The following is a 25,858-nucleotide window of genomic DNA, read 5'->3' as shown; positions in this document are numbered from 1 at the left end:
AACAAAAATATATATATACAATAATTTAATTTAGAACTATTTTCATGAACGCGTTGGTTTATTACCCTACCCTTTAATAAGAATATCAATCGTAATGGTTTAATGCGCTTTAGATCTTTAGTATGTTTTGCTTCTCTTGGGTCGTTGTCTTTTGGTGAATCTGCTAGTCTCTATAAATAGCTGCTGGTGACTCTGAGTACCACTGGTTACTCTGAGTGGCCGCTGGTGACTGCCTTCTTTTCATCGGACTCCAAGCTTAAGTATCCAAGGCTGCAAAGCTTGTTAACTAATCGCAATTATGCAGCGATCATACAGCCAATCGCTGCAGTCGCTTCTTTGAACGGTGAATACGTCTTTAAAAAGCGACGTTCGCTTGATGGACATTGTCCAAGGTCATATTGCATTGCAACGGGAATCTTGTGGATTTGGTGATTTATTATATCCATGACCGCTTCGTAACAAAGACGGAGAATATTTACAGTAAGAACAAAACTCGTGTTATTTATGTGGTTGTAACGAGGGCTGTGTGGTCCAAAGTCATTTAGGTTATTGTTTTGTTTTCTTGTTGATGAATGGTTATTGCAGTTACTCATAACAATTAATATACCTGATACTTATTAATATATACATGTATAATTAACTTATTTTAGTTCATGTGACACAAGAAATTTTTTGGTTATGCAAAAAAAAAATATGTCTGAAACCATCAAAAATAATTTCAGTATCACTTATTTCATGCCGCTCATGTATTTTTTTTTGTAGTAGATAACAACACTTTTTATTTATATATTTTTTTTATTAGATAACAACATGTATTATTCCTTGTACGTATATTTCGATACGAGCCGTGGCATTTTATCGGTATCCGAGAGAAAATTCAAAAGCCACGATTTTCCAATAAAAGCGAATTTTCCTCTATCTCTATCTCTCTTAATAATGTTCGGCTGTGTCGAAACGCAGTGAAGCGTTCCTAGTGGAAATGCAGGTTTTGCGCACATCTGGCCGAGATAGCCGGTCGCTTATATAAGCTTTCTAAACCATATATAGATGTAAATGGACTTTTATATATTGTCAGTACTGTCCTATGCAAGGACGTTAAATTTTAGAGCAAATTGCGGCTTTATATCTATATTGTATGACTAGATTACGAAATATATTATAATTCTGACCTAATATTAAAAACAGCTAAACTTTTTGATTGCATGATAGATGGGTTTGAATCCCATATTGAGCTTTTATAGTGTCTGAAGGATTGAAATTAGTTACTATTATATAATAATCATTTTGAACAATCAATACAAATTGGGTTTTCATGGATTTTCTTATCTTGCGAATGAATTTCGTGATAAATAATTAAAATAAATCGTGCTTGGTTGTTAATAGTACATATAGTAATTGTGTTCGAATGGTATAATTTTGCTTTTATATAAATATATATAGTAACTATAACATATTTATAATTTATTTAAAACCTTCTGTTCTTATTATTTTATCCTATCTGAGAGATCAGAGCTAGTGATTATAATTTTATTTGATCATCACAGATTATGTTTTGTTAAATTTTTCTAATATCACTGATAAATATCATAATGAATAATAATCGAGAAGAATAATCGAGCTAGGATGTGAAAAGTGACAAATATTGATTGTGAGGTGTAATATTATTCATAATATAAATATTTATACATATATAATTATTTTACAAACTTAGATTTGAGTCTAATATCTCACTATTCTCTTAGTAGTTTTTGATTGTGCTTACCCGGTTGTGACGCATAATAAATAATAAATATATTTATGTATATTACTGTCTTGTATAATAAATATTACTAACCTGGCCGATGAAGTATATTATTACTTATATTTATGTTGTAGTGTTTCGTCCTTTGTAAAGTACCATAAATACAATCTTAATACAAAAACGTAGCTTTGATTGACAGTCGGCCGCTACTCGGAAAGGTGTGAAAATGTATTCGCATGACAAAGCTGTAAATCGCACTCTATATTTCACCATTTTCGAAAATTTCCGGAAAAAGTCGATGAAAATTCAGCGTTGATGGGAAATATCTTATGGCCGAATCGAAAGGACGTCATAAAGCTGAATCGGGAATTAACGAGGGTTGTTTGATAAATTCTCTTTCTCTTTTTCTCCGCAATTTTATCTCCCCGTGTGTCTCTAAAGCTCGTTTTAAATTTTCACACTTTGTGTAATAAGAGTCTGGAAGTCGATACGGACGTAAAAAATATTTTAATTATCTTCTTTTGAGCAATGCGATACGTTTGTCGTTAGTGACGCTTTAATTGATACGCATTTTTTTGTATTTTTTTAGATTTAATCGTACTTTTATAAGCTTAATACACTTGAGCTCTTTAAATAAATAGATTTTTATTTCGCTATTTCAAAGTAAATGTGTACAATAAATTTAAATAAAAATTACAAACGTAGTTATACTTGCTTTATACCATGAAATAGCAATGTTTTGTAAGAAAACTGTAATATATTTTATTAAAAAATATATATAATTTAGTTCTTACCATAAATTAAATTTATTGTATTTAAGATAAGAGTTTAAAGTAAGTTCCAAAGTTTTGACCAATCTTCTCGACTACTATCCTTGCTTTTAGTATCTATGGCTGTATGTCGTTCTCTGAGTAACTATTGTACAAAGCAACGTACGTAAGGATCGAAAAGTCTCGAAGGTGGTTCAATAAGTTTCATAATTAAAAGTTCTACGAAGCTCTTGTTGCAATTGAATTCATCTGCAAAAACCCGCGTCTACATTAACATAAAAATCAGAATGGTATTTAGAGTCCGTATTAAGTGCACCAATTTTTCTGGATATATTTTAGAGAATGTTTTCACGAAAACTACGAATCATTTCTCTTTCATTTAGTTGCAGTCTGTTTGACACGTTTCCAATTTTCACTTTTCTAAATGGCAGTTAAGTATTAATATCTTCAATGTTGTTGAACAAGTACGCCAAATCATCATCTTTGCTATCAAGCAATCTTTGTTTGACTCTTTCAATATTGTATAAAATTTACTTGGATTAATGGGAGGATCTTTTTTGAAAATAAAATACTTGTGCAAGTTTTTTAAGAAAGAGGATAGAATATTTTTTTAGATCAAACGCAGTTTTCTTTATTTATTTACGAGAGATTAACAATGTTAAAATACGTATTTCTACATGTATGATTAACAATACTAATACAGGCAGTTGTTGAATGAAGCATATTTATTATTAATTTCAGTTTCAGCATGATTAAATAGTTGATTTTCATTTGCTATTTTTATGCAGCTCTAAAGATTTTTGCAGAAAATATTTATTTGTGAGATAATTAAGTTAAAAAACGTATCTCAAGAGTTATTCTTCAGATTTTAGAAACCATATTTAATGCAGCAGATTCTCTCGAAAGAGCTCAATTCTAAAATTAAATTAATTAAAATTGCGAGATCCTTTTAAAAAAACAAATATCGTTTCTTTTTAAATGTTTCAATAAGCATTGCTTGTTTTTTTTATTATATATTTTATTTAATATAACAATATATTATATACTTTATTTTATTGAATCGAGTGCACATTCGCGACACTATTACGTGTCAGCGTTTTCCAAATGTGTCATCGATCATTTGCTCACCTACGACCCTGGCACGAGAGCAAATCTGTCGCCGAGGTCTTGCAAAATAAATAACACAATCTCACATACCACAAAAGAAATGTAAGGGCGCGGGGCGCCATAAATAACGGGCGGCACTATACGCAAGCAAAAATATAAAATAAGAACTCGCGACTCAATCATACCTTTCACGCAGTTTAAAGAAAATAGGTGTTTGAAAAATTTCTATGCGAGCGCGTGTTCAAATATGTGTATATAAAGGTATTGATAAATGTTTTCGTGAGAAAATTCCGAGAGTGCCTTAAGTGATTGTGTGATGGACCATTTCGGCGAAGAGCCGACTGGTGAAATCTATGAAAAATTGCCATAAATCAACAGCTGGCATAAAATTAATAAATCATGGGGTATTTTGTAGCGAATTAATGTTTTACGTCTTGGGGTGGTGGTGTTGGCTTTGAAGAACGAGAAGAAAGAGATAAAGAAAATCGACCGTTGATTTTGCGCATAGTCGTAATTAGGAAATATTGAAGTAAAATATAAATTAATAAAAAAATATTTATTTATTTAAATAAAATAACGTGATGAGGAAATATTATTATGACAATAAATAAAATAAAATGATTGCTTTTTTTGATTCCCAATAAAATTTAAATGAAAGCTGCAACATACACAAATACATACTTAGCCCTTAATTTTCTTATGTGAAATATTTAAAAATTTAGGGTTTGCTTTTTTTCATAAAACCGACTGTTGTTTTAATTATCTCTCTTAAAAATAGTTCAGTCCTTTGTAGTCCAAAGATTCTTAAAAAAGTGTTGTTTCAAGTATATTTAATTAAGTAATATAATGATAGTTACATACAATAAAAAAAGATTTCTTCTATATTACATCTTTTTAGATGTAGTATATTATATTAAATAAATTCTATTCTGGCACATTTAACTATAGGAGTTCAATCATACATTTAAAATATAAATGGTATTATAATAATTTTACAAATTTAAAATAATTTTTAAATTATATTTTTTTTATTACTAGACTTTCTAATTTTTTTTAATATAATTTTTTTTATCGAAATTTAAATATTATTAATTCGAAACATGAACTATTATTAATTTTTATTGAATATAAAATTTTTTTTTTTAAGATTTGCTCTACTATTTTTTTTTCTTATTAAATTATATAGAGCTATTTATATTTTATTAAAATATTTTAAAAACGTCTTATTTATAAACTTTGTTTGAAATATTTTTAATTTTAAGATAATATTTTGAATATCTAGAAAAAATATGTCCAGACGTTATGGACATTGGAGTTGCATGTAAAAAACTGATATCCAATACGCGTTGACAAATTACTCTAAAGGGTTAATGAGATCAGTTAAATATATTTTTATCTCCACAAGATAATGATAGATGTACACCATATAATTGCTTTCAAAATTTAATTTAATTTTTATTAGATAAAAACGGTTTTTCGATTGTATATTGTTTTTTATTGGTTCTTTATTTATAATTTGCCATAACTATCGCAATATTAAATAATCATTTTTACATATTTAAAAGAAGCATGAAATAATCTGCTGTAAAGTTATATAGTTACTTAAATCTTTCTAATGGATAATCGGGTTTGTATCATTATAGCCTTCGTCTTTTATCATTGGTCAGTAGTTCTTTAGTGGACTGGTTTTGGTGAACGTGAAGCTTCCTATGGTACACTACACTAAAGTCCTTTATTTTTTATTTGATTACATTCATATTTATTGTGATAGATTGAATTTTTCATAAAGAAGCTAATACGATTTCTCTTAATTTCTTATTTTTTGCCTTAGATCTGTGTGTGACATGTAAGATATGAGTTTAGGTGCTCTTAGAAAGACGTATGATTGTTAAGCCTAACTGTAAAACAGGTTTCTCTTTTTGTTTTAAGGTTATTTGTTTACATTTTATTTCATTTAATTTAATAATTTATATTTAAAGACATTGTGATGCAGCTTAAAGTTGTTTATGTAATTTAATAATCGCTGTATCATCGACAAATGTGGCAGTGGTGGTGTCCATTGATATTATGCCAATAAATAAAGAGAAACTCCTGCGTTTTATTCGCAGGTCGATGATAATTCTGTTCAATATTTTCTAAAAAATAGTCTTTTTTAGGTACGATTTCATGATTAAAATTAATCATATCACACCTTATTTTAGGCTTGATATAAAATACAATAATAAATACAGCGTGTTCCGTAATGATCTAATTTTTATCTCTCTTTAAAAACATGACAATATAAGTAAAATACTAATGAGTCTGTACAATACAAGGTTAAATTTAAAGTGAGCTTTTTGGGTTTAAGAAAAATAATAATCTGTAACTGAAATATTGTCTTCTTTCAGGACCCTTTCAGTGATTGAGTGGTACCTAGAAGCTTTTTTCATATCGATAAACTTCTGACACACTAAATTGTTCAAAAGATACATCTTTAATTTATTCTTCTTTTTTTACTAAGACCTTGATAGGAGAAGTATTACAAAGTCGAGTTGTATGCCTTTTCTTTATATCTTTGCGATTATACTACGTTTTCTTGTAAAATTAGAGTTGTTATATATTTAATGGATTTTGCTAGCGAATAGTGATTAGCCTCAGTGGTTTTTTATTGTTCTGGATCATCTTGTATACATTTATTTTTAAGGATATATACAATTTTCAGAGTGCTTTTGCTGCTTGGTTTATTTTAAATGTGTTTTTAGATGTACTTGAGGATAAACAAAATTTTAATACTTTTCTTGCATTTTTATTCTTGTATTACATATAATAGATATCACTCTTTTATTTAATTTTTTTATGTTTGGTTGTAGAATATCATGCTGGTTGTTAAATGTATTTGTTACGTAAAAGGTTGGAAAAAATTAAAAAATACGAAATTAATAAAAGTGCAATAAAAAGCCTGATGTTGACAGTCATTTGTAAGGCAGCTAGAATAAAAGTCCTGTTTCTATTCATCAGAAGAGAACGCAGCCGTAATTTTCTAAGATGTTTCGGAACCAAAACTAGAATTTCTCGAGAATAATTCGATTGTCTACATCACCCTTTAGTAGTTTAAAGAAATACTTAGCGAAATACATTTTTTGCAAAATCCGGAATTTATGAAAGAAGAGAACTAAGACCCAATATTGTCATATAAATGTTTTTTAAAAACCTCTAACCTAATTTTTTTTAAATATAAAAAAATTGTTATTAAGGAGCAAATTGAAATTCTTGATTTAAAAATGTCATAGAGTATCGTTAAAGTATAACGCGTTCTTCAAAATAAAGCTAAGCAGCATTTAAATTTTTGTAGACATCGTTTACGCGTAGAAAGAATTTATATTTGCTATCAAAAGTCATTCCGAGATATGCAGTAAAGGTTCTCCAACCAGAATGTTCCTAGCTAGATCATAGAAATATTTTTATGAGATCGGTTATATGCTATTTATTGACACTAAATGACAGACGATGGAGGGAAGCTCATCTTTAGATAGAAAATCTAAAACAATAAATGCTACGTTTACTTGTGTTATTGTAAATCAAGATTCAAACGCATGATTTTAAGCTTTTTCTTTAGTCATAATATTAACTTTTAAAGGTCAAACGATTAGTTATGAAACTATTGGATTTTCATTTATGAATTATAAGAAAATACTTATAGGCCTTTATAAAGTTATACGGATCTAGACCTCTTTCCGTCATTCGAAATAATAACGTCAGGCTTAGTGGCTGCGCTGGCAACTTTTGCGTTAACTTCACCAATTTAGCAATAAAAGTATCGGCAGCAATTTAGAAGTTGCAGCAACCGGGGAATAGACGTGTCGGGGCTTCTCTCTCTACCTACCTATACTGCCGCATTTGGTCCGCGAATCCCTATTCGATAGAAGTAATGGCCTCTGGCAGAGAAAACAATACACTTAGAGAAAACTTTCAAACGGATAAATATGTGTAAATACTTTAATTGCCACTTGACGCCATTAACGGGCGCACCTTGGAGGCGATCTTGTTTCTCTCACTCCTTAGAAAGTTTCATTATTAAGCGACGTTTGCTCCATTACTGAACAAAAATAGACTTTGCAGGCAAGGCAAAGTTGCTAATTTTAGAACCACTTGAATTCAACTACTTACTTTTAAAGTGTTTGTGTTAAGCAAATGTGACATTATTGGATTGGAATCGATAGGTCACTTAAAAATATTTTTAGTGCATATTTTCTTGACATATGGTATTTTATATCTTCTACTTAAAATAGTAAATTAAATATGTTCGTGTTTCTTGAATAATGACTTCATTGTATTACACAGAATTTTAATTATTACCATCCTTTCGCCACTGAGTATCTGAACTGGGGGTATTATCTCGGATGACAGAAAGTGGACAACTTTACGACACAGGGGTATAGATAGAGAGAGGGAGAGAGAACCAAACTGCGGTCGGCCGAAAAAGAGAGGTCCTCATTGTTATAAATCGTTATCTTCGTCGATCGTGAAAGGAAAGTTTTTGTATTTTACTAATGAGCAAAAAGTTTCTACGGCGAAAACACAGAAAATGAACGGTCGCTGTGTCACTCTGTATCCTTCGTCTCTCTCTCTCTTTCTTTTTCTCTCTCGTTTTCTCTTTAGCTCTCCGGATATGGCAAAAAAAGAGTAATCAGCGTTTAAAATTAATTATGAAGCGGGGCGTCGTTAAATAATTTCACCGTTTTGGGCGACAGGGATTTATAATAGTTTTTTAAGGGTTTGTAGGAAAGATAGGGTTTTGCCTGACAAATAAAATAGTATCTAATAAATTGTGCTAAGAATATATTTTCTTAGCACAATTTAATTTTAAATATTTTCGCTATGGTAAATTATTTATATTTTTTTATTAGAATTTAGCCATTTTTAATATAATATTAAACGCTTTAAATGTTTCTAGAATTTCTTTTATCTCTTTTTCGGGTTGTTTTTATAGCCTGAAAATATATTTTTGCGCAAAACAACTCTGTCTAATGATCCCTCGATTTGAACGCGCGGATTGATATTTGCCAAAACCGCAAACTCAAGGGTTCGACCCTATTCATTAAGCCCCGATTTCCTAGCAACGGAATTGTGGTCACTCAATCAAAAACAAATTTCTCATTGTGTTGCGAAATTTCTCTGGAGCAGATCTCTCTCTCTCGCTCGTTTTTTCGCTTTCTCTCACAACTCGAAAAATTCGCCCTCAAAGGGAAAAACATTCTATTATCGCGGGCTTATTTCAATTTTCGTATTACGTTTTTTTTTTTTCATATTTCGCGTTGCCCTTAATCCCTTTCAAGGGATATTATTTTTTTAATTAAATTCGCAATTAGCGCCGCAAGTGCATAAAGAGAACCGACCGTAAGATTGACGGGGTTATTATTTTTTATAAATTAAAAATATAAATATTCTGACTATTTAATCAGTTTCACAAATTGAGGTATTGCTTAGCTCATAAAGCTATAATACAGAGTAGGTTCAGAGTTTAGATTAAATTTTTATGATATCTCTAGAGGAGAAAGTCGGAGTGTTCGCCTTTATATGTGATTTGGGGTTGAATAAGCTAATTTATATGGTAGAACTCACGATGAGAAATGTTTAATGTCAGATGAAAGTACAGAATGATCTATTTAAACCCTTATATATGTATATTTTACGGTGTCAGCCAGGGCCAATGTTCTTTGTTTAAGTTTGTGCTGGAAGAAGTTTAAGGGTTGCATAGTTATTGTTACTTGTCAGATATGTACAGATGTAATAGATATTTTTTTTAATACAAAATATACGCTACATAGTTATCTATAACCTTTCGCGTTGTCCATTAAGCAACTTTTAAATTGTAAAATTAAACTTTGTTGATTTTTAATTGAAAAAATGATTAATAAATGTTTCGGACATCTTCACATTAAGCAAAAAAAGTTATTGCGAAGTGTGTTTTCAAGTGGTCAACATAATTTTTGTCCCTGTAACGTTAATAGGTGATTCAGATTTTGTGCTGATTTTAGAAATGGCAAAAAAATATTTCAAGCACGTCACGTTTTTGTGAGATTTCAATGTTTGTAAAGTGTGTGTAACTTATTTTTTTTTTGGGAAAGCAACACCGATTTCGACGATTTTTATGGCAAAACTTGACTCAAATTTTAGTTTGACAGTTTCCGCTATCACTTCTCTATAACTGAGTATGTGTTTTTGTTAGAACAGTAAAACAGTAGAAAAAAATTGTAAAAAATGCCTCGAAAGTGAGTTCACACTAGCTTTTTAAATAGTACAGGCGAAGGCGGTGTAGTAAAAATTTTTTCAGGTCAGAGGATATTTTTTTGATTGATAAAACCCGTTTCTCATTATTAGTTACAAAACTTCTCTGAAATATTTAAATTTCATGTATGAGCCAGAGCGATGAACAGATGGTTATTCGGAGTTTGATACCTGCGAGAGAAAGTTCGCGTAGAAACCTAATATTTTATAGTTAACTAGAGACAGACAAGTTCTACCGATAATTTGACTAGCAACTTTAGAACTTGATTATCTAATTTTGGAGGTCTACCTGATTTAGGGCTGTTCTTTATACCCACTCATATTTTTTTATAAACCACCTATGAAAATTTTGTAGCTATAATACTTCTCTATAAATTTCACAGACAGCCTAATAGCTACTTCTGCTTTCGAATCCATATTAAAAAAAAATCTATGGAGCAAAGAAAACATATATTTATGAGAACAATATGGGGACTAGCCAAGCTTAAAAATTAAACTATTCGTGACGTGTTGACTCTCGTTTAAAAAAATATCATTGAATTTTAGATACTTCTGCTATGTATATTTTTATATGATACTTTTAAGCGATAGGTGTGCCATATTAAATTGCTAACTAATAAATAATTCTCAATAGATTCCAATCGACACCGAAATGTGTGAATACAAAGTGTCGACAAACAAAGTTTCAAGTTTGGGTTAGTTTAGTCAGCAACATCCAAACTAGTGGAATCCTCATGAGTAATAGTGACTAATGTTACTATGCATAACATCAAAAGTTTATCATGTAAGGTATCACAATTAAAAATTTCTAAATTGCCTAATTTCAAAATATCTATTTTTAGCATAAAAATTTAATAATAAACTCTAAAATATATTGTTATGAACCCCTGATCGTTCCATAACCCCTCAGCTGTAAATGTCCACGCAGTTTAGGTTGAATTTCCACTCACGAGCGGAACACTTTTCAAAATCTCACCGCTCGTAAAAATGCCGGGCGCTTCACTACCGAAACGCTCTCGAGTGAATCTTTCGACTCCATAAATGCCTTTCAATCCTAACATCTGACTCTGCCAACATTTTTATGATCATATGCACTTCCTTCGCAGTGAAAAATGTTTCCACGGCCAACAAAATCTAGTATCCAGAACGAGTCTTTCTATGATCCATTCCTTTTTTATTGCTATTCAGTGTCGCGAAAATAATAGTTTAATATTAAATAAATCTTTCATAAGTCATATTATGATTATATTCATAATATGACTCTCTTTTACCTTTATTGCTTTCAATATATATTAATCTGATTTAATAATTTCATTTAATCTTAATACATAACTACGTGACAACTTTATATTTTGCAGAAAAAAGCACTTCGGCGCAATGTTCCGATACATAAAAACAATACCGTTATCAATCAAATATCATTCGGTATGATTTGAAGCATACTTATTTGTACACCATATGATGAAAATATGGTGTACAAATTTGCTTAGAAAGAATGAAATTTTGTACATTATAAGGTACTTCAAATTAAAAATAAGGACCATATATGATTCATGTGTCTTGATGACCTTGACCGTTTTCTAGAATGGTCAATCCAATTATTCCATAATTTTATTTTATGCACGTAGCATCATCTACTCAAAGAGAAATAGTCGACTTTCCAATTATAATCAAGTTCGCCAGCCTCTCGCCGAGTGTAAACAGTAGGATCACGACCCGTATGCATTTTTTTTTCATCCACCACAAAGGATATAAATATTGATGGCGATGCATCTGAATTCTCGTGTCCTTTTATCGTCACACCGAGCGTGAATCTCGACCGAAACCGTTCAATTATTCCCGTCACGTGATCGCCAAAGTCTACCGAGATATTCTGGAAGCGGTGCAATCGTTTCGTGAATCTGCGACGTGAGCGAGAGGCGTGAGGGACAATCGCAAATATATAGGAGTTGGAAAGTCTGAATTATATTTTCTATGGCTTAATAGCTAAAGAATATAGGTATATATGTATGTACATATTTTATATACTACATACATATACATGTCTTATTTCTGACATTTCCAAGGAACATTATCGATTAAAATTATGATTTTTATAGCATCATTGTACGACTTGATTATAAGTAGCTTGGAAAGCATGATCTGTAATAGTCGATCAGAATTTAAATTTTATTTAAAATTATAAGTTTACATTTTCCAAGCGCCTTTAAAATTGAAAAAAAAAACTAGGGCTTCATCAGCTTACATAGTTTTTAATACAATTTTTTTGACAATCTGGAAAACCTTAATATAAATTGAAGGAATATAGAATAGATACATTATTATTTTTATTGCAATAATAGTATATACGAATAGCTTCACATATAAGTCGGTAATTAGTAACTAAAACACTTAGATTATGGTCTTATATAATATTAACCCTTATGTTTTTTTTTAATTTGTATCATATCTGAGAGTTTAGAATTAGTAATTATTATATACTTATAATTCTGATCGATCATGATTTCTTAGATTTTCCCAATCCCACGTATAATTATCGTAATGAATAAATAAAATTAATCAACTCTAGACGTGCATGATGATAGCAATCAATAAGCTATAATAAAAGTTGATTAATAATAAAACAAATGTCATTAATTAACAGACTGATTTCAGTCTGGTGTTCCATTACTTACTTAGTAGTTGTTACGTAACAATGAAATATTTACAATTAATACAATATTGTATTATTTGCTGTAATGTCAAACATACAAAACGAGTTTGCGCTTTTAATGAATAAAATGCTTAATTTATTGTTTGAAAACTTAATATATTCACAAACAAATTTATTATGTTAAAATAGTAATGTAAAATTAATGATACAAAAACTATACATAATTCGCATTTAAATATATCTTGGCGGTGTCTTAATCAATTTAGGTAAAATATATGTATTCAATTCATAAATCACGGTTACTAAAACCATATCTATTTTTTCAATATTCATAGATGAAATAAAGATATACATATTTGTGTTATGCATAAATTACCTTCAATATACAGGTGATCTGTATATTGAAGATCTGTTTTTTTATTAATTTTATAAAATTAATTTCATTGATTTATTTTTTTGTATTTGTTACTTGATTTATTTTTTTAAATATGCGTATTTTTAAAGTATGCAAATAAAAATTAAGATAATATTTTTAAAGCCATACTTAGATATAAAAAATATAAGCTACAAATTAAAATCAGAACCAATTTATATGGTAAAAAATTCAATCTAAAAAATTAGTCTTCTTTATTAGTACAAATAATATTTTTTATTCTAAAAAAACATTTTAAGATTTTATTAATTTTTAGTTATTAATTTTATTAATTTGTACAATGGTTAACACTGTATGGTTTTTGCCAGTTTTTAGAAAAATATAATGCTGTAGTGATAAATTAAATTTATTACATTTTAAACACATCTAAATATAATATATGATTTATTGGTAAAAAAACTGTAGTTCTTTATATGTATATTTTTAGGTAGTATTGCTATAATAACGAAATATATGAAAAGAGTATTTCTTATTTAGGGAAAGCGAATCAATAAAATACTTTAGGTAAATATTTCTTACTGATTTTAGTTTTCAAGCAAAGTGTAGTTTAAAATTTCAACTAATAATTAACGATTGGGTTATGTTTAAAACGTGATTTGTGTTAATATAATTGATCGCAAAAATAGTTATTTATTTTATTATAAAAAATATAATTGTAGTACTTGTGTTGCTTTTTTATTTACGAGTTACGGTAATGTTTTGTGCGCTTTTATCTAAAAAAAGTAATATTAAAAATGAATAAGAGGCAAAAAGGGCAAAACTTTTATTTCAACCTAAAAAAATTGCCCTTAATTATTCGACAAAATTGAAAATCGAACAAACATTCCTAATTTGTATTTTATCTTTACTTTCATATATTTTATTTACACTTAAATATATCTAAAACACCGCTAAGATTTACTGTTAGATTTTAAAGAATCTATTTTATAACAATGGGTTAGATACAGATTTTTCTATGTTTTTTTTTTTGTGAAATATAAAATTTTAAAGAGCATATAGGCTATCAAGCAGTTTTTCAATTAGTGAGTGAAATCCTTTCGCCTGCAGGCTCTCCTAATACGTTTATCTCTACAAATATCTCACCTGACACAAATGCGTATTCTTCATAGCTGAGAGAAACTTTTGATATATGTAGGATTAAAATACGTTGTCTATCTTTAAGAACATATCTTCTTCCATAAACATTGATACTAAAACTCAATGAATTATAATTATTATTTATTCCCACATATACAATATATTAAAAATATAGATATCTTTGAAAAAATTTAAGTACTATATTTATATTATTGTATATTTGAGTCTTTTTCTAATGATTTTAATACATAAGCTATTTTTTATTTAATATTATATACTAAAAATGTGTTTATATATATTTTAAATGAGTTTTACTCTTTCTTCTATCCTTCAAATTAAATGATTATATAGGGGAAAGTTTATTAAGTTTTATATTACATACAAGAGATGTTTTATAAATTACATAAAATAAAATATATACATATATGCTATATGTGTGTAGATAAAATAATGACTACCCTACGTCAAGCGCACTTTCATATGCAGAATCTAGAGGCGTCGCCAACCTTTTTATACAAGATAATATATTGCAACACATTCAGACGGAGATAAATCAGAAACGGTGGCAACTGGCAACGGCGGTAGCGCAAAATGCCGAAGTTTCGTCTATCCTTTGCCGGAAAATGGTCACGTAAAGCGACATTTTTCAGGTTATGGCTTGTTGTACCACCGTTCTGGGTTGATGTGGGTCGATCCCTACTGAAAGATACATGTGTGCATTATATATGTACTGAAGATGCTTGTAATGTTCTATTAAAATAGATCAGTTATCGTTGTCGTATAGCATTGTTTGTACATACATTTTCTGAATTATTGCGCACACGAAAATTTCCCACAGTGAAAATGGGTTTGTAAAACACCATAGCTAGCTTTTAGACACACCTAGTAAAAAAACTTTTAGATTCTTAATTTATGATGTAGTCTTTCTCAATGTCATACAACTTATAAAGACGCATTTGGCAATCGATTGCCGTTGGCAGATCGTAGAATATAGTAGTGGAAATGGTTCCAAGGCTATTATCTGATTTTGTTCCCTTGTGGGCGGATTTCTCAACAGTGCGTAAACGCAAATTTAAGGGCTGAAGGGCGCACTAATTATTATACAAACACATCGCGAAATGTTAATTCATAACCGCGCTCGTATCTCACTGAGCGCCAATTTCGAGACCTTAAAATTAATGGGGGCATTATGCCTTTATGTCGGGGAGGAAATTATATTTTGATGTTCGCATTATCATAATAACGGCTGCCATATTCGCACGCATCACCTGCTGTTGCCGGTTAAGGGTGCAGCGAACGGGTTAAGACCAAGGATATATGGGGCAGTTTTGCATATTAATGGGCGGAAAAATTTCGCAATAAAAAAATATTGTTAAAAACGCGTTCGCATGCGGAATGACAACGTATTATATTATTTTAAGCGGTTAACGTTTGTTTTTACTTGTATGCTTGACAGTTAAGGGGAATGCTGAGAATTTATTATTATAATTATTATTTTTTAAAAGATGTAAAAAAACAGTGCGCACGGTATGTCACACGACAGGATTGTGTAAAAAAAATGAACTCCACAGAGCGATGCACGGTACGTGCGAGAGTACACTCTCAAGAGTTATATTTTTGTATGTTTTATTATCAAATAACATTTTTTATTATGTTAAAAAAAGGTATCAATGCAGAATTAATGTATTTAGAATTCATGTCATGCTTATTTTGAATAGCTGGAGTAAGACATTTTTTATCTTATAACAATATTTTTTTAATGTTTTGACTGTTTATTTCTTTTAGTTTTATATTTTAACTAAGCATTTGAACCTATAAACCTGCAGTTTTGTTTGTTTTAAAGAAATTTAATGAAGCTAATAAATACCAAATCTATTTTTGCAATCTGATTATGTATAATTTAGAGGCATTAGACTAACTAGATTTTATTTGTAAACGGGTTTAAGGTTTTCAAAATATGTCAGAGTGACATCCAAGAGACAGTAACCTGTCTAACCGCCTTTGAGTTGATGTGTTCAAGTTTTCTGCAACGCTCAACTGTGGCTTTGTTTCTAACCAAATGCGGTTTGTCTGTATGTAACCAGTTATTTACTAAAATTTCTTCTTAAAACGATTAATTAAGCGTCCTATCATTAATTTGTTTATTTTTTATCAACTTTTTACCATTTTGTGACTTTTGGCTTACTGCGTGAAAAGTTTTTAAGCACCCTAATCGAAATAGTTTTTGGTATCTTACTCAAAAAAAAATTTTGAATGCTTATAATTTTGTAATGATGGGTCGAAACAGTTAGAAACACACGACAATGTTCTGGACCAAAAGTTGTACTTACTAAAAAAGCTCATGCTTATTCGTCTTATTTTTTAAAGATAGCATGCGTTACTCTGACGTATTTTTTTAATATTTAAATTAATATTATTAGGCTATGTAACAAATATTTAAGTAATATATGTAATACAAACAAAATCATTGGAGCAGTTTTCTTGGATTTCAAGAGAGCCTTCGAAACAATAGACAGAAAAATAATGTTAAAGAAATTGGAGAGTATAGGTATAAGTGATATAGTTTTAAGATGGTTTAATAATTACTTATATAAAAGAAAACAAAAAGTTAAAATAAATAATGTATATTCTGAAGAGAAATTAGTGTCTTATGGAGTACCACAAGGGTCTACATTGGGACCATTGTTATTTGTTTTGTATATTAATGATATAGTTAATAACGTGAAAAAATGTAAAATTCATCTATTTGCGGATGACACATTAATGTATTGCATAGGTGATAACATTAAAGAAATTGTAAATAATTTAAATAATGAATTAAGTATATTAGAAATATGGTTAAAGAATAATGTACTTAAATTAAATGAGAATAAAACTAAATGTATGTTTATTAATTATAAAAATGTTTTAGATAATAGTAGCAAAATAGTAATAAATAACTCTAGTATAGAAATAGTGGATAATATAAAATATTTAGGAGTAATTGTTGATACAAAATTAAATTTTAAAGAACATTGTAATTACATATTAAAAAAAAATAGTAGAAAAATAGGTTTATTATCTAGATTAAGAAATATATTAAGTATAAATACAAAAAAAATAATTTATAATAGTATAATATTGCCCCATTTTAATTATTGTGCAACACTATTAAATATGTTAAATAAATTGGATAAGCAAATGTTGCAAAAATTACAAAATAGGGCAATGAGAGTAATTTTAAATAAAAATAGATTAACTAATTGTAAAAGTATGATTGATAGATTAGAATGGTTGAATGTTCAAGAAATATTGAGTATGAATGTTTTAATATTTATATATAAGTTAGAAAATAATATATTACCAAAATATTTTAATAAGTATTTAATAAGAAATAAAGATGTACATAAATATAATACTAGAAATAGAGAAAATTTTAAGATAATTAAGTATAAGAAAACGAGTACGGCTAGGGGAATTATGTACGGAGGTTTTGATTTATATAATAGTCTTCCAAGAGAAATCCGAAACAGCAAAAATATAACGGGTTTCATAAATGGAATAAAAAAACACCTTCGTACATATAGAAATAAATTATAATATTAAGACTTTATTATTGTATATTTTCATTTTTTCTTTCTGTTATGTATTTTTTATATATTTTTATATATGTTTACTAAATTTGTTAGATGTAAAGATTAGCTATTAAGCTAAATAAATTAATAAAATAAATAAATAATAATAATAAATATATTTATATAAGCATAGCATAACTTGGACTTGTACTTTGAATGTTGAAATTTATATACGAAGCAATTAATGTATGTTTATTAGTGTGAATTTAATTGAGAATACCTTGACGTTTGATCAATAACTTATTTCCTCGATTGCTCTTGAATAATATCCTCAATATACATGGCACACAAAGTGTCCTCTGTCCAAATCCCTCCGGAGAGATCTGTGTGTAGTAGTAGCACTACGTTCGTAGAAACTTAACACTGGAAACTTTTCCAATATGGCTCGGTATCTGCGGAAGTCCTTGCGGTGGGGCTTCGATTGTTATTGGCCCCATTTGTCAGGGTCTTTAGGAGGTTGGGGGTCCCGAAGTGACCGCGAGATGATGACAGTTTGTTCGCCGCGATGAACAGCTCTACGGTGCGGTATAAAGCGATTCCCATATATTTCACGTTACGTACCGTACTACGTTACGACGGCGTGGACGTTCGCTTGGGTGAGCTTTTTCAGACGCTCCAAATGTGAATATACTGTAAATGGAAAATGTAGAGATGTGGACTAATGTACATATATACATATGTTTTTATGGTAAGATCTGTTCAATAAATTTTAATTTGAAGCAATAAACATTATATTGAGGGCACATAAACTAAAGCAAAGGTACTGTTAAGATGCTAGTTGATGAACAAAGAGCTACGTAAATCTGCGTCGGACGTTGTGCTCTGCTGAGTATCGTCACATGTATCGCAGCATTTCTTTGATTTGGTTCATTTTTTTTTGCGAGTAGAACCCTTATTCTAATCGGTAAAAACACAAATAATCAAAGATTATCGAATACTACTATTTTTCTTTAAATAGCAGGTACAAAATATTTTATTACGCTATATTACAAATATTAGAATTTTAACAATTTTTTTTATAGTATTAATCTTAATAATGTATGTGTAATAGTAATTATGAATATATTTTTTAATTATAGAAATTGTTTAAAGTACATCAATGAAAAGTGAAATAATTCGTATTAATACAAATTTTGCTCGGGACAAACGCACGGTTGAGGTATGAGCGATTAACATTTACCAAGCACGAAAGACGAGTGGTAAAAATTGGGTTTGAATCCCATATAAACACATGTCTTTTCAAGTTTTTATCGTAATTGGTGATAAATATATATTTATGATCCTAAAAGATCATCTCAGATTAAGTTTTCCTTGACTAATCTCATGTAGAAATATCATCTGATAGAAATAAGCCCAATGCATTACAACTGGATAAATCTGTGCAATAGCACGATCTCGTAAAAGCATCGGAGAAAAAAATATTTTATCTAAAAACATGTTGTAAATTAAATTTATACGTATCGTTTGATAAATAAAAATAACTACAATATGTTTGTGCTTAAAAAGTATCAAACTTCATGCACTTTATTAAAACAATCATATAAAACACAGATTGCATCATCCGATCATCAATACTACGCTTTATATCTGTGTTTTTATGATTTTCAATCAGTTTACTGCAGCACATGAAAATTGCTTTTAATAGCCGACACGATACAATAAAAATAAATTCTATGCGAAATAAACACAATACAATCCCGAAACAATAACAAAAAACTTTCGTTTGGGAGAAATTTGTGTAAATATTAAAAAAAAATAAAAAAACATTTTCAATACGTTATGTTCTGAATTTGCTTACTATTTATGAATGCTTTTTATTTTTACCGGAAAGCAATTTTCGCAAAAAGCATTTGCGCCAAGCTCGTAATTATTTTTTACGATAATTGATAATAAAAAGAGTTTTATGATTAAATTATTTTGAAAGGCGAACAATTACTTTAATTTAATAATAAATCCAAGCAATAATAACACTACATAGTTTACCAACCGACGGCCCGAGTTTTAATTAAAACTGAGCGATTAAATATTTTCGAGTTTTGGCTTGGATTGAATTTATCCCCCGAGCGTTTAAATAATAATTAGAGATTAATTATACCAAAGAAGAGGGCTGTTTTATCATGTTAATACCTCGTACATAAATTATGGTAATAAATAATCAGCGCTCTGAAATTATTTCGAGCGTCGGGTATTTGTTTTCTGAGCCAGAGTGTGTGCGCATGCTGCGCAATGTGTACATTGTGCGGTTGCTAATTTATTTTCAGGATAAAGCACTTTCTAATCCGAGAAAATATTTTAAAGAGAGCCGAATTACCAAGTCAGGATAATCGAATTTTGCAGTAAAACAAACCGTAAAAGGCCTTTAATGATTAGGTTAAAATATAACTGAATTTAGGCATTTTTGTTTTTAAAATGTAAATAATAATTTATGATGTTTAATAATTTAATTTGACAATTATTTTTTGCTCTATACTATATAGTATCGTATTGTTTTTAAGACACATGCTAATAATCTTTATGGTTTTTTATGCATGCAAACTCAGTATCAAATTATTTCATCATTTTTATCTCGTAATTAGGTGTACAAAGCTAAGTGCATGGCTTAGCTTTGTAAATCTAATTATGAGAGATGTTTGCAAAATTCCAAGAATTTGCCTGATTTTTTTTCATTTATTCATATTTATTTTTATTATTACTTCAATTTTTAAAGCAGTACCTATTCAGCAATGCTTCAATGAAAAGCAAGCTTTTTTAGACCCTCATTGAATAACTTTTGTACAGTACTGTTTGCCCACTCATTTATCGCTCTTTTCACTTTGTTAAAAGACTAAAAAGTTTTTTTCATTACTTCGAATTTATATAATATATACTCATTAGGCGCTAAATCTCGCAAATAAAAAGGATATTATAGGTATGATCATCATATGTTTGCAAATACTTCAATTTGTACACAAGCAGTCTGCGATTTAAGTTTATCATGCTGCAGTATAGTTTTCTACTCGCTTCTTTAACAATGTTTGCTAAAGTTGTTTGCTTAACAGAAATGTTAAATAAAACAAACTAGAATTTCCTCGCTAAAATTTTATTCTCATTAAAAATCTCTTGAAAGATAACAAGTATATTTATTACAGTTTTTTAATTGCAGTAATATTTATTGGTTGAATAATGTTTTTTTCTGGTATTGTTTTTAAATATTTATATTTATTGGTACTGTATGGATTTTTTCACTTAAGCACTCGCTTAGTACATCTTAGTTAAAATACGATTTAACAAATAATAGTTATTCAAACATTACAATAGATATGTTTCAGTAAATGTGTATTACCAATTATATAAAATGTTCATTATTGTTGTAGAGAAATCATATCCAAATATATTTCACTGGTAAAAATATATTTTTATTTACAAAAATATATTTAACTTATAAACAAATATGCTGCCCTAAAATCTCTATAAAACTCAAATTGACAGTTTTAATATCTGTTAGCTTGAGTTTTACTAATAGACTTACAGGTCAATTTATCTTGATGATTTAAAATGTTTTAAGCTATCATATAATAAATATCATATGTGCAAAAGCTTAGACTGTCAGGGGAAAAGTACTCATCTAAAAGTTGAATATTTATATGAAGAAGATAGATTGACTCATTTTAGAAATATCAAATTAATATTAAACTATTTTACCATACGTGTAAAAATATATGAGCGAAATATAAATAGTGAAATATTATATTCGTGACAAACTCATTCTTTGTCTATTATTAGTAAAAGTATACTTTAAATGCCGTTTTAGTAAAATTATATAAGAACACATCACAGTTGCGAAACATATATTTATTGTATACGCCCAAATCTAACCTTAACTAATAAACCAAATCTAGCCCGATATGATGAAAATAATAAAATCTACTATATTTTTTGTACTTTTATGAGGTTAATTCGTATGAGTTAGATTAGGTTTTGCTTTTAATATTTTTTAATATTTAAGTATTTTGTCGAATGTTGTGACGTCACAACTCTGTGTATAGAACGTGAACACGTGAACCAGATTATTATTTTGTGAACAAATACAGTTTTATTAATACTGAACAGTGAAATTGTGAATCAATTGCTTAATACATTTTAACTGTCTAATTTATTAAAAATATTTTTATATTAGTAAAAATATATCTTCACTGGTATTACACATCTACTGTAACATATATTAGAAAATCAAAAAATAAATGTTGTTTTAGGTTGAGACCGAAAAAAAATTTTCAAATGTTTATTTTTATTTTAATGATTTAAAATATATCTTCCTTTTGAACATATAATCTTTATTTTATTTTTTCAAGTCTTCTGGAAGATGACTCTAAGAGAACCTCTCTCTGTAAATGTTGCTCTGTGAACCCCGATGGTCAGATAAGGGCCAAGCCCCGGTGATGGGCCACTGCTAGGCTAGCTTTCTGTGGAGGATTTTCAATCCTAAAGCACCGGCATAGTACTTAAGTGTATGTTTTCTCTGTGGTGCGCGGTCATTTCTATGCGTAAATAAAACTCCACTTTGACTTATATCCTTACTTTCAACTTTCACGGAACCATAACTTCTTAGATTTTTTTACTAACCATCGTTTTCATTTGTGGGTTATATGATTTTAACATTTTTTTAAAAGGCTTTTATATCTAGTTCTATAAAGCGGTTTAGCAACATGTAAGGTTTTTATACATTTAATAAAATTTAACGACTTACAAATAATCAAAAGTAAATAAAAATACCGATGTATATGAGCAACCGTTACCACATTAGTACAATATTTTTTAACGGTATTTTAAATATAAATTGAATCATTAAAAAATGTTTTCATAAAGAAGCAAAACCTTGTGTTTTGATTAAAATGCATTAATATTGCTATCAAATAAAGGTGAATTTATAATTTAACCCTTAGATTTGTATTAAATTACGATGATTTAGAAAGTTATTATATATATTTTTTTTCATTATAAAATTGTTTTGTAAACGTTTTTTAAATCAAACTATAAACGTAACTGTAATTATTAAAAAAAGTTTTTTAATGCTAAATAATATCGAATTAGTTTATATATAACATTATTTAGTCATTAAACCTAATATGTAATGCGCATTAAAGTAAAATAAATATAATAATCTATAAATATATTTATGTAAATTAGTAGAAAAATTAAATTTTACAAAACACAATGTTTCACTAATATTTTAAAATAGTTTAATATACTTTTATTCAATAAATACGTTAATTATCAATTTGTGTATTTACTATTTTTGTGAAAAATAAATGAAAAGAAAGCAGTAATGAACCTTTACGCTTTTATATTTATTTTTACACACACCATTAAAAATTCTGCCCTCGATTCAATCAACGTCCGTTGAACACAAAAAAAAACACACACATACTATATCCACAAAGCTCCGTTTATTGTGTTCTTTTTTTTCATATACAAATTTTCACTCGATCGAACGCCGAAAAGCTCTAAACTCACACCCTTGAGCGGTTTTTGTTTCGGTCGAGCCGCGTAGTAAAAAAATCGTTACGTTCGTCTAAAAAAAAACGTAAGTAAAAATATTTCTTTCATTTCCCAAAGAAGCTCAACCGGCGAGTTCACCAGGACTCGTATATTATCCCTAATTGAGTGACCAAATTGTAGCGCGACCCGAAACTTCCTTGGCGAGTCTTCCTCGCGCCTGATTAGGCATAAGCCCCGTTCTTGCCTCTGTGTTCTGGACCCATTCAAAAGACTATATTAAAAGCCATTTTTCCCTTTCATGTCTCTGCCACAAAAGGAAAAACTTCTTCTGCGGCGCTTTTGTGTGTGAAGTTAGTGTGTCTTCTATTTTTTTTCATACTTGCCAGAAAAATTCACGTATCGATATGTACCGAGCTTATATTTATTATTTATGATTATAATTTAAAATACAATAAAATTAAATGTATAAGTAACTAGAATTGTTTATTTTACAGAATTAATCATAAATTTACTTAAATTATACACACGAGAGCAATATTGTTAATACATTTCATCATGGCCCTCCCAGTGACGTTTAATTTGCTTTTAATTTAAAAATCGTCGATTATCTCATATCATACTTTTATTATGTTATTAAGATGACAAAGCGTCCTAAATGTAATTCTAAACACAAACACCAAACCATCGCACTTTAAGTATTATATAACGTACAATATACATTTTGATTTAGAACGTCGTTATAATCGTTTCTCATCCCTATGAATGGTCCATTATAATTTTATGAATTTCACCTGAAATTTTCCCTGCCACAAAAATGATTTACATTTCATCGCCCCCTCATTAACATGAGTAATAATTTCCTTTTTCTCTTTTCTTCTCAGGTAAGGCCGGATCCGTGATTGCAGGGAGGTCGCGCATGGGGACAGATGCGCGCGCCGCCATGCGGCTGCTGCTCTGTCTCGCTGCCGCGCAGTTCGCCCTTGCTGGAGGTGAGTCCGAATTACAATAGTGTCCAACCATTGGATCGCAACAAATGTCCAACTTACGTAAAAGTTTTGTTAAGAAACTGTTTTGAAAAAAATATTACCGTAGAACTCCTTCTGGCATCACAATTACTTTATCAATAAGATACTATTTTCGGATTATTTATTTATTTAAATTTAATTTCATGACATAAAAAATTAAACGATACAGAATTATCAAAAAAACTTACTTAGCCGTAAATGTATACACCCCCCATGAAACTAGAAGCAATGAAAAATTATTGCTACTGCTGAAGGTTTTCAAATCAATTTTTGCGTCTTGTTCAGAGAACAAAGTGAGGTTGGTACTGTCCTTTTGGGAAGCTCTCAAAATGTATATGAAAGATTTATTCATTTCAAAATTTATTGCTATGAAAGTATTGATCAACTTCTATTTAAACCAAATTTTGGTTAATAGGAGGGCGCAAAAACAAATATCACTTCTCAGAAGTCAAAAATTCACGTCAAAAGCAATAAAATCGTGTCGGTGCCGTCACAGTGAAAACGCTCGCTGCTATGAAAGTATTGATCGAAGTGTATTCAAACCGAATTTTGGTCAATAGGTGGGCGCAAAAACAATTATCACTTCTCAGAAGTCAAAAATTCGCGTCAAAAGCAATAAAATCGTGTCGTGACGTCGTATTGGGAACGCGCCGAGCGTTCCCACTGCGACGGCACCGACACGATTTTATTGCTTTTGACGTGAATTTTTGCCTTCTGAGAAGGGATAATTGTTTTTTGTGCTCTCCTATTCGTCAAAATTTGGTTTAGATGTTCTTCGTTTAATTCTTACTCAAAGTAAAAAAGTCGTAAATTAAATTGTAGCTTCTTATCTTTTTATATTTTGTATCTTTACTTTACATAACTTCTTATCATACCAATATTTCCATATTTTCTGTCATCGTTTCTGTTTAGTTTTGGTCCTTTTTTAGTGGGACCGGCGATTACAAAGTAATCGTAATTCTTTTATTTTTAATCTAGGGGTTAAGCTTTTATACTTATAAATAAGTAAAATCAAAATAATGACGTCATATTTAGGTAAAATGAAATGTTACGCAGATTGTCAATGTAACATGACAAAAAATCTCTGGTTATACTAATACAAAAACCGGATTCTCATAAGGTTTCAAACCTGGGTAGAACCGGAACCGTGTACGTTTTTGTTTATTGTTATTATTCATAAGTACCCGGTAATTTGAATTTCAATATAATATATAATGTCTCTATATAAAATATATGACTCACACAATTTTTTAAAAATGATCCGGATATCCTTCTTTAACTCAAAACCCATTTAGAGACTAAGTAAACCATTTCCTGCAACGATATTTGATCGTTCCAAAAAGTCCGCTAAATTTACAGCTGCATTCAGACCAGGTAGTGAGAGTGGTGTATCGAAAAGTAACAGGAAATCCTAATCCGAAAGTATTGTTTTACAATGTAAGTTTTATGACGATAAAATTAATATATTTCAATAAACAAACACTTATCTTGTCGGCATCCTCAGGCAATTTTACGGTTATTAAAAAAATGAAAATTAGAGTATTTGTTTGCTGGATTAATTCAACAATTAGTCGAGCTTTTGCTTGTAACCCAGAATTTGATTAGGATTTGATTTGATTATAAATTATTTGATTAGGTAATAATAATATTTTATTGTCGTTTTAGAAGTAGCGAAAATAAATATTAATCACTT

At 29.2% G+C, this 25,858-nt stretch overlaps 1 protein-coding gene across 12 annotated transcripts in view; it reads left to right on the top strand.

Annotated features, from left to right (window-relative positions):
- Positions 1 to 25,858, top strand: part of mmd (disintegrin and metalloproteinase domain-containing protein mind-meld) — a 641,110-nt gene that overhangs the window by 187,830 nt on the left and 427,422 nt on the right. For 11 of the 12 annotated variants that reach the window (XM_088196874.1, XM_088196873.1, XM_088196875.1 and 8 more), the window contains one exon: positions 24,022 to 24,129. The exons of the other annotated variant lie outside the window; for it this stretch is intronic. In XM_088196874.1, coding sequence (XP_088053000.1) covers positions 24,057 to 24,129 — 73 coding nt within the window. In that variant the 5' untranslated portion in view covers positions 24,022 to 24,056. The remainder of the gene's footprint in view (positions 1 to 24,021; positions 24,130 to 25,858) is intronic. 12 annotated transcript variants of the gene reach the window in all.

This window comes from Plectrocnemia conspersa, unplaced genomic scaffold (genome assembly GCF_051122295.1).
Source record: "Plectrocnemia conspersa isolate PC_06_02 unplaced genomic scaffold, ASM5112229v1 ptg000011l, whole genome shotgun sequence".
NCBI lineage: Eukaryota > Metazoa > Arthropoda > Insecta > Trichoptera > Polycentropodidae > Plectrocnemia > Plectrocnemia conspersa.
Note: the sequence above shows the minus strand (reverse complement) of the source record. Positions and strands in the feature narration are given on the sequence as shown.